Raw genomic sequence first — 13,265 nt, forward strand, 5'->3', positions numbered from 1 at the left:
CCCCCCCCCCCCATAACGACCCCCGTCACCACAGGCAGATGCCCGACATCCCTCGAGCTGCAGAGACCCCCCAGGGACGCCCTTGAGTCCCCCGTCTCTTGCCAGCAACCTCCTCCCTGCCTTGGCCTCCCACACGTGGTGATGGATCCCATAAGGCCCGGCTCCCTCCCCGGGGGTCTCAGCCGATCGGGAACCACCAGGAAAGATGTTTTCTGCAGGAGGAATCGGCTGTTGGGCTCCTCTCCGGACTAGTGTCTCCACAGCCATGCCCCTCACACCTCCCCTTCCCAAGGCTGGAAAGGAGCCTCACAGCTCCCAGGGCTGCCCAGGAACCCAACCGTGCCCATTGAGGGGGAGCCCGGGGGGATGCGGGCACCCCAAGGGCTGAGCCCCCTTTGCCTGAAGCCTCCTATCACCTCAGTCTGTTCTCTGTCCCTTCCAGCCTAAATGCAGCTGGACAAACATCACCTGTCCCTACGTGGCCGTACCCCATCCTCGTCCTGCTAGCTGCATCCCACTTGTACTTAAACTAGCGCAGGATGGTGGCAAATACAGCCGTAATCTCTCCGTTCCCTGTTGTTCCCCTCTGCAGAAAGCAGCAGCAGCCCGTCAGTTTCAGCACATGCAGCCCCTTCGCTGCCACAGCTCAGGGTCTGTTTTTTCCAGTTCCCCTGAGCTGCAAGGAGCTGCTCTCAGACCCACTGCTTGCTGTCCCAGGCTGTGAGCTCGCATCATCTTTATTTTTTATCAATGTTATTTTGCTGTATTCTTCTGAGCCTGTTCTCTGCTGAATCTCCAGGGTTCACCAGCCTTGGAGCATAACTGCATCCAGATCCCTTGCGTTTCGGTACCCCTCCTGCTGCGTGTTGCTAGAGCTTGGAAGAGGGTGGAGGGGAATTTACCTTTTCCCTGTGGGGCTAAACATGAAGCAACTGCAACAAAACCAGCAAAACGCAGAGCAATGCGATGCGATTTGCACAGATGGACTGTGCTCCTCCATCATCTTCCTCTTTGGCATTGAATCTCCAAAGTGCAGCAGTGCTGTTGTGGGTTGAGGGCATGGCTCAAACACAGGCAGCCACAGTACGTCAGACACTGCCTGAGCTGCCTCTTCTGCCACAGGCTGATCTCAACTGAACCAGGGTCTTGTTTCTCTCTCCCTCCCATACTCCAGCCTATAGTCAACAGCCACTCTGTTCTTTCTGCCCTCAGGACCAGCTCCAGCAGAAGATCATATGCCCTGGGCCAGTGACCTGCCTGACGGCTTCTCCCAACGGGCTCTACATCTTGGCTGGGGTTGCTGAGAGCATCTACCTGTGGGAGGTAAGGGGGCTGCGAGCTGGCACGGGGAATGGGGATGTAGAGATTCGCGTCCTGTACAGTTAGCAAGTGGCCCCGTCCCGTCAGGTGTCAGTAAATCCACATTATCTGGGCTCCACAGTGGGGCGAAGGCTGTGCTGGGTCATGTATGTTACAGCTGTCCTGGTGCGGTTTGAGCTCCCCATTGCCCTGAGGGGCTGGGGCCGGCTGCTCGGCGGCCTCCACGAGCCTGCAGACTGTGGGACAGCTCATCAAAGCGGGGGGGGAAGAAATTGTGGTGGGAGTTGCTGAGTGAGGCTTAGGTCTGTTCTTTCCTTCTCTTTCCAAGCTGCTACAGATGCCTTAGGGGTCAGGCATTGCTCCCTCGAAGCAGAAACACAGGACCTAGTTTTCCTTTAGCACTTCTTCCGTGTTTTAGCCTAGTATTTGCGTGTGACTTGTGATCTGGATGTCTGCAGAGACTGCTGTGCTCTGGTCATCATTCTTCTGTTTTTAATTAGTGGTGTATTTACATGGGGATTACACTGCATTCTAAGCACTCCACCAAGCAAATAAAAGAACAAGCTTGTTGTGAACCCTGGGATTAAACACTGAGATGTCTAAACTGGAAAGCTCTCCATCCCGGGGGATGTTTCTGAGCCTTGTTATGTGGGCGGCTCTATCTTAATTCATCAGATTTTTCTTTTAAAAATGTGACTGTGGCAACTTCGGAAAAAAAGCCCTCACAAGGAATGCTGGGCTGAGACTGCAGTGAGTGGGAGTTACTCACTCGTGATGCTCTGAGCTGGTCTCTGCTCTGCTTCATCTGCAGAATGTGGCCCTTTCTGTCTGTCCCCAGCTAGCCTTGCCTTGCAAACGCTTCTGAGCATCTGCCTGGAGTGGGTGACGGCACTCTCCTTCTGGCAGAGGGAACAGGCATGTTAGAGAGGCTGCGTGGAAACCATTGTAGAGCTGGAAATGGGCCCAAGAGACCTAGTTTTGTGCCTTCTCTGTGAAACCGCTTGTTCTCCATTGAACTGCAGTTTGGTTTTATTTTTAGGTGTAATTCAGGCAATGAGAGGGTGTTGATTCTGTTCTTTTATGTAGGACTCCCTTGCTGCCTCCTTAGTTCCCTCCCCATCTGCAGTGTTGCCTTTTAACAAGAAAAGCTCCAGGTTTAGGGAACTCCTTGTCCACCCTAAAGCCTCTGCTGGCCCGAGACCATGCAGCTGTGCTGAAGTACAGCAACCCCTGGGGTGGCATGCAGCCTTCTGTGGCTTTTGTGGCACCCGCAGCCATTCCATTAGGTGTTGTGGGAGGTTGGAAGAAGCCGTGAAACCCATATTAACAGTAAACAGGAAATCTTTACTGCACGTTTGTGTCTTGACCAGAGAAACGGCACTGGCTTCACTAGGTTCCAGAGTTAACATGGGCGCGACCTCTTCAAACTGTCTTCTGCTGTATTTACCTTTTTGTAAATACACAGCAACACCCACCTGGTGATGGAGCTGCAGGTGCTGCTGCACCCACAACCATTGAGGGCAGAGTGCTATCTTATTCCAGGGCATCTCAGTGCTTCTTAATATTCTCCTGCCCTTTCCCTTGCTCTAGGTCTCCAACGGGAACCTCCTAGCCATCCTGAACCGACACTACCAGGACCTCACATGCCTTTGCTTTACTGACGACAGCAGCCACTTTCTCTCCGGGGCAAAGGACTGTCTGGCCCTGGTGTGGAACCTTTACAGGTAATGGTGGCCCGTGGGGAGGTCTTGACCCATTTGTATGGGGAACAGGGAGCATCTGGGTGAGGAATATTAGAATAAGAGATCAGCCACCACTTCCCAGAGGCGGAATCAACTCTAACTAAGCTCGTGTGTCTAAGCTGTTTGTAAAGCCTGCTGGTGATGATGAGTCTGTGCCCTCCTTAGGCGGCTGTTCCGCTGCTGTCACCCTCGCTGCCAGAGAGTTTTTTCCTAGTGTCTCCTCTGGGTTTCCCAAGCTGTGGCATATGGCTCTGACTTCTTTTCCCTGCTTGACACAGAGTGGATTGTGCCCTTTCCCTGCTAATGGCAGTGGAGTTCTGTGTCCCCTGTGGGATGGGGAGCTCAGTAGCAGCCCTTGTCCTCAGTATCACAGATGCTGTGACTGCTGATGGCTTCTGTGTCCTGCTTGGTCTTTGCAGCCAGGAGAACCATCCCGGAGGAAGAAGAGCCTTGGCCAGCTGTCCTCAGAGCTGCTTTGCTCTGGCATCCCCAGCATTGCTCTGGCTGACCTGCCGTGCCAACTTGTCTCTCTGTTCTCCCCTACAGCGTGCTGCAGGCAGAACCCTCCCAGATCCCTGACCCTCGCCATGTGTGGTCCCGACACAGCCTCCCTATCACGGACTTGTGCTGTGGCTTTGGAGGGCCCTTGGCCCGAGCTGCCACAGCCTCCCTTGACCAGACAGCGAAGGTAAGGCTTGGGTCTGTCCTGCCAAACAAGAGTCCCAGAGGTGCGCTGGCCCCACAGCGTTAAAGCAGAGTTTCTGCTGGGCTGCAGCAAAGCTGTCCATGAGGGTTGCAGTAGCTGAATTTCTTGGCTGTCTCTGTGATGAGTCAGAGCTGCCAGACCTAATGGGCTTTGCCTCTCCAAACACCAGCAGTTTCTCTGCACCTGCCCTCAGGCTGGACCTCTGCGTGGTTTGCAGTCCCTCTTCTCCTGGGGAATGTTGGGGTCAGCTCCTCTGATTCCCCTTGCTGATGTCCTTTAGTCTCAAAGGACAGGGAGCAGAGCAGGCTGGAAGCTGCAGCCTCCTCCTCCTGCCCTGCGTGGAGGGGTCTGCCCTGGAGGCAGGACAGGCACTGGAGGGGGTTGAGGGCCGTTTTGGAGCTGCCTGGGAAACTTGTCTCATGGTCACAAAGAGGCTGATCCTGGGTTCTGCTGTGGTTATGCCTTGGACTCGGTTTTCCCAACCATAGCAAGGAGCCCAGCTTGCTGCTGGGCAGGTGCTGATAAGCAGCAATGTGTTCTTCCAATCCTTCCAATTTAGGCCCCTAATTCTCATTGTGGTGGGTTGACCCTGGCTGGACGCCAGGTGCCCACCAGAGCTGCTCTATCACTCCCCCCCTTAGCTGGGCAGGGGAGAGAAAATATAAGGAAGGACTCATGAGTCGAGATAAGGACAGGGAGAGATCACTCACTAATTACCATCACGGGTAAAACAGACTTGACTTGGGGAAAATTAACTTAGTTTATTATCAATCGACCAGAGTAGGATAATGAGAAATAAAACCAAATCTTAAAGCACCTTCCCCCACCCCTCCCTTCTTCCTGGGCACAGATTCACTCCTGGTTTTCTACACCTCCTCCCCCCCAGTGGCACAGGGGGACAGGGAATAGGGGTTGGGGTCAGTTCATCAAATGTCTCTGCCACTCCTTCCTCCTCAGGGGCAGGATTCCGCACTCTTCCCCTGCTCCGGCGTGGGGTCCCTCCCATGGGAGACAGTTCTCCACAAACTGCTCCATCATGGGTCCCTTCCACGGGGTGCAGTCCTTCAGGAGCACACTGCCCCAGCATGGGTCCCCCGTGGAGTCACAAGTCCTGCCGGAAAACCTGCTCCAGTGTGGGCTCCTCTCTCCACGGGTCCTGCCAGGAGCCAGCTCCAGCGCGGGCTTCCCTCAGGGTCACAGCCTCCTTTGGGCATCCACCTGCTTTGGCATGGGGTCCTCCCCGGGCTACAGGTGGATATCTGCTCCTCTGTGGACCTCCATGGGCTGCAGGGGGACAGCCTGCCTCACCATGGTCTTCCTCACGGGCTGCAGGGGAATCTCTGCTCCAGTGCCTCAAGCACCTCCTCCCCCTCCTCCTTCACTGACCTTGGTGTCTGCAGGGTTGTTTCTCTCACGTATTCTCACTCCTCTCTTTGGCTGCAGTTTCTGTGCTGCAGCAACATTTTTTCCCTTCTTAAATATGTTATCTCAGAGGCGATACCACTGTCACTGATGGGCTCAACCTTGACCAGCAGCGGGTCCATCTTGGAGCCGGCTGGCATTGTCTCTGTTGGACATAGGGGAAGCTTCTAGCAGCTTCTCACAGAAGCCACCCCTGTAGCCTGCCCCCCCCGCCCCCAAGCATTGCCATGCAAACCCAGTACATTCCTGTACCCTCTCACTCCAGCTCTGGGAAATCTCATCTGGGGAGCTCCTGCTTTCTGTCCTCTTCGATGTGGGGATCATGGCTGTGACTCTTGACCTCTCCGAGTATCACATGTTCTGCGGCGGCATGGATGGATCCATCTTCCAGGTTGACCTCTGTGCCTGGGTGAGTGTGTGGCGCTGCAGATCTGCTCGATGTTGCCCTTGATGTAGCACCCTGAGCCACTGTCACCTCCCTGCTTATGCGACTGGTGTGACCTGCCAGGGCATGGGAGGGCCTGGGTTCCCCTGTATCTCCTCTGCCCCCTCCAGACACAGTGATGAACCTGCTGGCTTCAGTCTTCCTGAATTTAAACCACTCTCTCCCTTCCTTCCTTCATTTCTGCAGCCGGTCCAGAGAGACCGGACCTTCCAGACAGAGCGGGAGAACGGGAAGGTCTTCAAAGGGCACAGGTGAGGGACCAGACATACCTGGCAAACACTTCATTGGCCCTGTCTGCCCACCTCACCACTTTCTGGCACTCCTTGGGTCATCCTGAGTTTAAACATCTTCTTCCTCATTCCAGGAACCAGGTGACATGTCTGTCGGTCTCCACGGATGGTAGCCTGCTGCTTTCCGGCTCACATGACGAAACTGTCCGGCTGTGGGACATCCAAAGCAAGCAGTGCCTGAAGACGATGAATCACAAAGGTAGGCATGCCCTTATCTCCGGGATCCTTTCCTCCTCAACTGCCAAAGGCCGCTGCTGTCTCACTTCTGCTGCTCTGACGCCACCCTGGGCACTTCAGGCATTTCTCTGCTACTTGCTTCACACCTCCAGGAAGGGTAGAGGCATTAGAGGGATGCCTCAGCTGTCTGGAGTAATGTTTTGTCCTTGCCGATGTCTATTAACAACCCCCCTGTGCACTGTCAGGGAGTGAGTCATAGATTTCACCTTGTCACTGAGGACATCCAGGATCTTCTTCCTTGTTTTCCAAAGGGAGCAGTTGCCCCACACACACCCCGACGCCTGGGGAGGCTGTGAGAGGGGGAGGATGTGTCTGGAGAAGAGGCTGTCTCTGTGACCCCAGCAACGAGCACCTGTGAGCTCATTAGGCCTGAAGTGAATCCGATATAAGCAGTCGTCTGGGATTTCAGTCTAATGGCTCTGATAAACCATGCAAACAAATCTTTACAGGCTCAGATTGGCAATTAGGTGCCTGAGAGCAGTGGACGATTTAGCTCTCCTGTTGCATTTGAGCTGTTGCTAACAGTGGATTTCTTATATGATTGTGGTGGTCTCCAGACTCTTAACACCACTCTTGCTGGTGGGGCTGGCAGCGCTGCTCTCCAGGCACTACCTAAACCCTCCCAGAAGGTGACGGTGGTGAAAGTCAGACCCTGTTCCTCTGTGATGCTGCCTCTGGACAAAGGTGGGCAAGCTGCTGCCTCGGGGCAGTTGCTGAAAGCCAGGCTGCCTGCAGACCTTTTCCTTCTTTCCTTTTGCTGCCAAGGACCGTTTCTAATGGGGACCTACTGCAGCGCCCATCCAGCCTTGCTCCACTAGCATTAGAAGGGTGAAAGCAGACAAAATTGGAGCTGTGTGAGTCATCAGAGGAGGGGGGGGCAAGCTTTCACTGCGAGCCAGGCATTAAAACCCTCCTTGAGGCTGTAGGGGAGTGCAGATGGACACAAGCTCTTCCCATGTGGGGCAGGACCAGGCTGACCATGCTGCTGGGTGCTGGGGCCATGAGGTGCGGATGCTTTCTGCAGCCTCTGCTGGCTTGCTGCTTCTTGTGGGCAGGTATTTGGCTTCCCTGGCAGTCCTGGCACCAGTACCACCCTGCTGCTGCTGTGTGCTTCATCTGAGCCCAGAAGCGGGGTGGGAGCTGTATTGTGAATCAGGAGCTGCCATCCAGGGGAGCCCACCACCAGAGAGCTGTGCTGTAGGTGGAGGGTCCCCACGCAGAGCGCAGGCTCCCCGCAGCCTCCCTGCATTGGGAGCTCTGCGGCTCTTCTGTCCCAGCACTGCCTCTCTTGGGCAGCCCTGCCACCCTGTCTTAGTGAGGCAACGAGTTCCCTGCAGCGCTGCTTTCCAGCGTGTCCCCATCTCCCCTTGGCCTTTCTTGCTGCCTCTCCGAGCAGTGATGTGAGCCTCCCAGCAAGGTCTGTTCCCTGCTGCTGCCCTGCTCACCCCTCCAGCGTGTTCCCTGAGCCTTTCCCTTTCCAAGGCAGAGATGACATGGGCTTTTCTGCCACAGCTGACATGACAGCAACCTCCGGCCTGGTGTGCTTGGGAGAGTGAGGTCCCTCTGCTCACAGGGCAGAGTGAGTAGCTGGGCGCAAGGCAGAAACCACTGCCCTCCCCACATGATGATGCTGCAAATAGATTGGAGGGGTTGGAGCGTGGCTCATGGCTCAAGAGGAGCCTGGCTGTGCAGGCAGGACAGATGCAGGGGGCTTTTCCAGCAAGGTTTGCTTGTCCTTGACAGGGGTGGGCAGTGGGGGCAGAGTATGGGCAGGCAGATGGACTTTGAGAAATTGGGCTGCTGCTCTTGGGTAATGAGCTATGACTGGGCTGAGCAAGGCAGGGCTGCTCCTGGTCACCCAGCATGGCTGGCACTGCTCCAAGGGGAAGCAGGACACCTCTGGGATGAGCCTGTGAGCCAGCGCTCCCTGATTCTCTTGCCAACATTGCTCCCAAATCCCTCTGGGCCTCGGTTCCCATCCTGTCACACAAGCTCCATCTTTCTCTCTGCAAACACTGTGTGGCACAGACCATGCCTGAGGGCTCATCTGCGCAAGGCCACCCTGGGGATGCTCCAGCCGATCTGTCCTGCCGGCAGCTGCCAGTGTTGGAAGGCAGATTATTTATTCTCCCCCAGTTGAGTCCAGTCCCTCTGCCCACACTGGCAGGGTGTCACCCACTGCCTGGTGCCCGAGCTGTCATGACAAGGTGGGCTTGGATGGGACTTGCATCGGCACTGGGGCCTGAGAGCAGCTGGGGGAGTCTGCGCCTGGACGGTGACCAGATCTGGCGATCTGTGCACTAGTGCATGAGATTTTCTTCTCTCTGCCTTTCTCGTCCCTTCCTTTCAAATTGCTTCTCAAATTGCCAGTGAACCAACAGCAATAATCTCACTAATGGATACTTTCATAAGCAGCAGCAAACGTCTTTAAGGAGGAAGAGTAAAACAAATAGTTTGTTACAGCAAAGTGTTGGCAAAGAGCAGCTTCGGGGCCAGCCTGGGACTGCTGGCAGAGCAGCTTATGGGCCGAGTATTCGGCAGGGCCTTTTGTTTGCCAATGGGATCCAGCCTTGGATCCTGGGAGGGTCAGGCTTTGGAGCAGGCTCTGCTCAAGCTGGAGGGGGAGATGATGGCGAGGGGAGCCCTCATCCGCATCAGAGGTGCTTTTGTCCGTCTCCTCTGCAGAGACCGAAAGCCTCGGGCGGCTCTGACCCCTCCCCGGGGCTCCCTCCCTTATCCTGCACCTTTCCCCACTGCCTTTGGTGGGGACTCTGGGCAGGCACTGCAGCAGCCTGCCTCCACTCAGGTGCATCTGGATCCTTTTAACCTTTCCCTTCGTGCCGTCAAGTTTGGCCAGGGGAAGATGGATGGTTGGGGATTTATTAGCAGTGACTGAGCTGCTCTGCTTGCATACAAGCCCACTGACTGCTGGAGGTGTGCTGCAGGCAGTGCGGGGGGCTTTGGAGGGCTGGGGGGTTGCTGTGTCTGATGGGGAAAGGTTTGGGGTGTGGGGGGCAGCGGTGGGAGTTTGCCAGCGAGCATGAGTTCAGAAGGGGGAGCAAAGGGGGCCGCTGATAGAAAGCAGCAGCCTGTGTGGGTAAATGCAGTAATTAAAGCGTTCATTAGCTCTGCCAAACGAGAGTGTGTGATAGATCATTGCAGGAGACAGCTGCGAGAGCGGCAGCTGCTGATGGATGGCTGGCTCTGCGGAGGATGGCCAGGCCGCCCCGCTCCTCCCCATGCTGCCTGCCGGGCCCGGGGTGCAGAGCCGCGTCCCCATTCCCCACTGCCAAGGATGGGGAGAGGGGCTCTGCCTCTTCCCAGGTGCCGGGGAGGAAGGCAGGAGTCCTGGCAGCTGCCTGCGCTGCAGGTTGTACTGTCTGTTCTCGGGGCTGCCAGCGGCACCAGGCAAGAGGCAAACCCACCAGAGGGGAAAGTCCGACCTGTCCCCTCCTCTTGTCCCATCCCAGGTCCGGTTACAAACGCCTTCATAGTGCTGGCCCCAGCCAACATGTTCAACCCGGACGGGAAACCCAGCGTGCCTCTCCCCAAATTCAGCAAACACCTCCATGGCACCGAAAGCAACGACGAGCAGGGGAGCGAGGGAGTGACGCTGCGCCTCGGGCTCCACCAGCAGGTACGGGGGATGAGCACACTGCTGGGGAGGGGGAGACGGAGGTTGGGTTGGGGGGGTTTGTGCTGGAGGATGCAAAATTTCTCCTCCAGCCAGAGCAGCATCGGTGGCCAGTCCACGCTGATCCACTGCTGATGGGCAGCATCTCCATGGCCTGTTCAGATCTTCCCCCGTGCTGCTAAACTTCCCCAAGTGTCGTTTTTTAAAGCAGTGGGATTGCCCAATTAACTGGCTTGCGGTGGGAGCCTTGCAGGCAGGCCAGGCAGGGAGCAGGCAGGCTCTTCCCTTGCTCTTGGCTGTGTCTGGGGAAGAGGAACCCCTGGACCGAGGTCTCCAAATGGAGGAGGGTCCTGGCTGGGGTGCAGGGTGGTGTGCCTTTGAAATCACCCCAGTGTCAGTCATGGCGAGTGGGGGGGGTCTGGAGATCGTTGGAGCTCTGCAGCTCTGCTCTGCCCAAAGTCAGGAGCCCCCCACGCAGCGTCTTTGCCTCTTTCTGCCAGAGGCTGTTCCCCCTCCACCAACGCCTTTCTCCAGCCTGGTGAAACCTGTTCCTCCTCCCTCGCACTGCCCTCACTGTCCTGGCTGGTGCAGTCATTTGTCCTCCCAGCCTTGTGCCTGGACTGGGCTCTGCCGTCCCACCACTGCTGTTGCTCAGTCCCAGCGCAGCTGTCCCCAGGCAGGGGGGGTATCCTGCACCATCAATGATCACAGGCTCGCCGTGTGCCGTGCTGGTCCATCCCCTGGTCTCTCTGCTGGCAGTCCCAGAGCTTCTCTCCTCTGTCAGCATCTGTCCCCAGGCGAGTGACAGTCCTGCCACGGCTGATGGATGAGCTCCATGTCGGGGAGGTGGCAGCTGGTCCAGAAGGTGCTGTTTGCCCGCTGCTCGGCAGAGGGGACGGCATGCTGGTGATGCAGGGCCAGCTCAGGTGCTGCTCTGCAGATGCCAGTCCCACAGTCAGTTGGGCTCCTCCACTCGCAGCACGGTGCTGGGGAGAGCAGCCTGCGGCGTGGCGAGCCCAGTGCTTCCCCTTGCCCAGGCAAAGCGCTCTGTCCCTGCTGGGAGAGGAGCTTGGCAGACCCCTGCACAAGGCACTCTCGAGGGGGCTGTTCTGGGACCCCCATCCCTGCCCAGACCTGTGCACAGGCCTTCCATTTTGGAAAGGGGCCGCAGCTCCAGCCAGGCTCTGCTGATGCCGCAGAGTTGGCCGTACCCCACTGGAGTCTCTGCTCAGTTTCTGCTTTGTCTTGTGGGGCCGGGGAGGGCTTCTTCGCCTTCTCCAGTGGGGAACCCTGCCCAGGGGCATTGGGAGAGGGCCCAGGTCTTCTGTATTGATCACTCCTGTCTGGTCCCTGCAGGAGTCTGGGGAGAGCTACCTGGAGAAGGCTGAGAAGATGTACTCCCAGATGTACTCGACAAGGGAAAAGGTGAGAGCTGCTCCAAGATGAGGGAATCGTGTCCTTCTGGTATGGAGCCCTTGGGAGGGTTCTCTGTTCAGCTGAACCGGTTCTTAGGGCCCTGTGCAAGTTGGGGAGGAATGAGCCCTGGAATTTGCTGATGGTGTAGGCAGGAGGGGCTGCGGTTTGAGTAGGAGATGGAGGAGGGAGAGGACAAAAGGGTTGGGGATTTGCTGCTGTTGAGGGGAACACCAGCCTCCACTTGCCAGAAGTGAGACTCGGGTGCCTGATGCTTTTCTGTTGTGTTTTTCTGTCACAGAACCTGGTAGGAGACCAGGAGCATCTGACGATCCAGGTGAGCGAGCTGGAAGAGGAGGTGAGCACCCTCCGGAAAATCAACAAGAACCTCTTTGACTTCTCTGCTCGCATCATCACCAAACCAGCCAAATGAAGAGGCACCCCCTGCCCTCACACCCCTCTGCCTCTCCCTGCCCAGCTCCTGGGGAAGAACCAGCCCGCCCTCGGGCACCTGCACACACAGACGTGCAAGCACGCCTGGCTCGCGTCCTCGCCAGCACCTGTCACGCGGCGCACGCTGGAGCATTTGCCTGCTTGGTCTGGCGTCCGATGACACGGGACTGAGACAAGCGCGGGGGCTGCAGGGCTGCTGCGTGCGGGACAACACAGGGACCGTTTTCACCCCGATTTGCTGCTCGGTGCCGGCGGGGGCAGACTCGGAGCGGCCGGCTGCGGGAGGAGCGTCGCCGGCTCCGAGAGAGGGGTTCAGGATGCAGCTCCTGCTCTTTCCCCTTCTCTTCCCCTGGCCCTTTTTTGTTTCTTTTCGTTACTTGACCCTGCAGTGCAGACAGAAAAGTGTTTTTTCTCTTAATACCGGTTTGAGATTGGATTTTGGAGACCCCTTCTGCTCATCCTGCCCTGGGAAATGCTGCTCGCTATTGCCAGACCCCTCACAGCCAGGATCCCGCTGTGGGCTTGTTCTACTCTCATGACAGCGGGGCCTGAGCAGCTCCTGCTCCTGGGGGGTGCCCAGGGGCAGCGTAGGTGCTGTGGGGGACAGATGGGGGGGTCCCTGGGGTACCAAGCCTGAAGACGGGACTCCCGCACTGCCCCATCCATCCTCCTGGTCTGGCGGGCAGGGGGCTGTGGGGGGTGTCCCTGGGCTCAGAGTGCGGGTGGTGGTTTCAGGGTGCGGGGCTGACTCCTTTGGGGAGAGGTGGGGGGGGCCAGCAAGGTGCTATTTCCAGTCTCGTAAGTTGACAATTTATATATATTTGGATCCAGCTACTTTGTTTTCATGGTGTTCTGGGGAATCGGCCTTTTGTATTGTCACGAGCATGGCAGCGGGGGTTGTGGGTTTTGTTTAGGTTTATTTTTTACATAAAAGATTTGTTTTTTATAGTGAAAGATGCCTGAGGTTTTTCTTTAACACCCTGCTGCTGGCCACAGATCTCGATAACCCACCACCGCTTCCCCAGCAGCGCTGTCAGCAGGGAGGCGATCCCTTGTCCAAAGGAAGCCGTGCTGCTGCTCGGTCGTCTTTGCCCCGCGGGTCCCTCCCCCTCCCCACGAGGTTTTGCCTCCCGGCCCATGGGGATGGAGGGGGGTCCCCTGGATCTGGGGGACCATGGCCATCCCCATGTGCACCCACCAGACTGGCCTGCTTAATACACCCGAAGTAAGCGCAGTTGATTTAAAGTGCACTTTAATAACAGAAGCATCGGTGCAGACCACGCTCCTGCCAGCGTGCTCAGATAATGCTTTTAGCTTAATAAGTGGCGATTCTCTTGTCTTTTGCTCCCCACTTCCCTCCTGACAGTTTGGATCAACATTAATCGGCTGCATCAGGGAGCGTCAGCCTGAGCCAGGCAGGGGCTGCTCTGGGGGCTGCGGTGGGAGCATGTCCCTGCTGCAGGGAGCCCCGAGGTCCCCCCCAGGAAGGCAGCAGCCTGTGCCCTGCCAAGCCCAGACTGGAGCCTTCCCTCCCAGTTGTCCCACGCTCTCTCCCAGTTCCCCCAGTTGGGATTTGGGTTGGGGTGCTGTGCTTGGCCAGAGC

The 13,265-nt window shown here is 57.1% G+C and overlaps 1 protein-coding gene across 1 annotated transcript in view; it reads left to right on the forward strand.

The window, feature by feature from the left end:
• The window catches only part of WDR18 (WD repeat domain 18), a 12,835-nt gene extending 508 nt beyond the window's left edge, over window positions 1-12,327 (forward strand). Inside the window, exons 2-10 of the mRNA XM_010563157.1 lie at window positions 1,213-1,323; window positions 2,911-3,044; window positions 3,609-3,750; window positions 5,456-5,599; window positions 5,822-5,886; window positions 6,000-6,124; window positions 9,633-9,799; window positions 11,153-11,221; window positions 11,511-12,327. Coding sequence (XP_010561459.1) covers window positions 1,213-1,323; window positions 2,911-3,044; window positions 3,609-3,750; window positions 5,456-5,599; window positions 5,822-5,886; window positions 6,000-6,124; window positions 9,633-9,799; window positions 11,153-11,221; window positions 11,511-11,642 — 1,089 coding nt within the window. The 3' untranslated portion in view covers window positions 11,643-12,327. The remainder of the gene's footprint in view (window positions 1-1,212; window positions 1,324-2,910; window positions 3,045-3,608; window positions 3,751-5,455; window positions 5,600-5,821; window positions 5,887-5,999; window positions 6,125-9,632; window positions 9,800-11,152; window positions 11,222-11,510) is intronic.
• The last annotated feature ends 938 nt before the right edge of the window (window positions 12,328-13,265 follow it).

The sequence above is a fragment of the Haliaeetus leucocephalus genome, unplaced genomic scaffold, assembly GCF_000737465.1.
Source record: "Haliaeetus leucocephalus isolate CR32 unplaced genomic scaffold, Haliaeetus_leucocephalus-4.0 Scaffold164, whole genome shotgun sequence".
NCBI lineage: Eukaryota > Metazoa > Chordata > Aves > Accipitriformes > Accipitridae > Haliaeetus > Haliaeetus leucocephalus.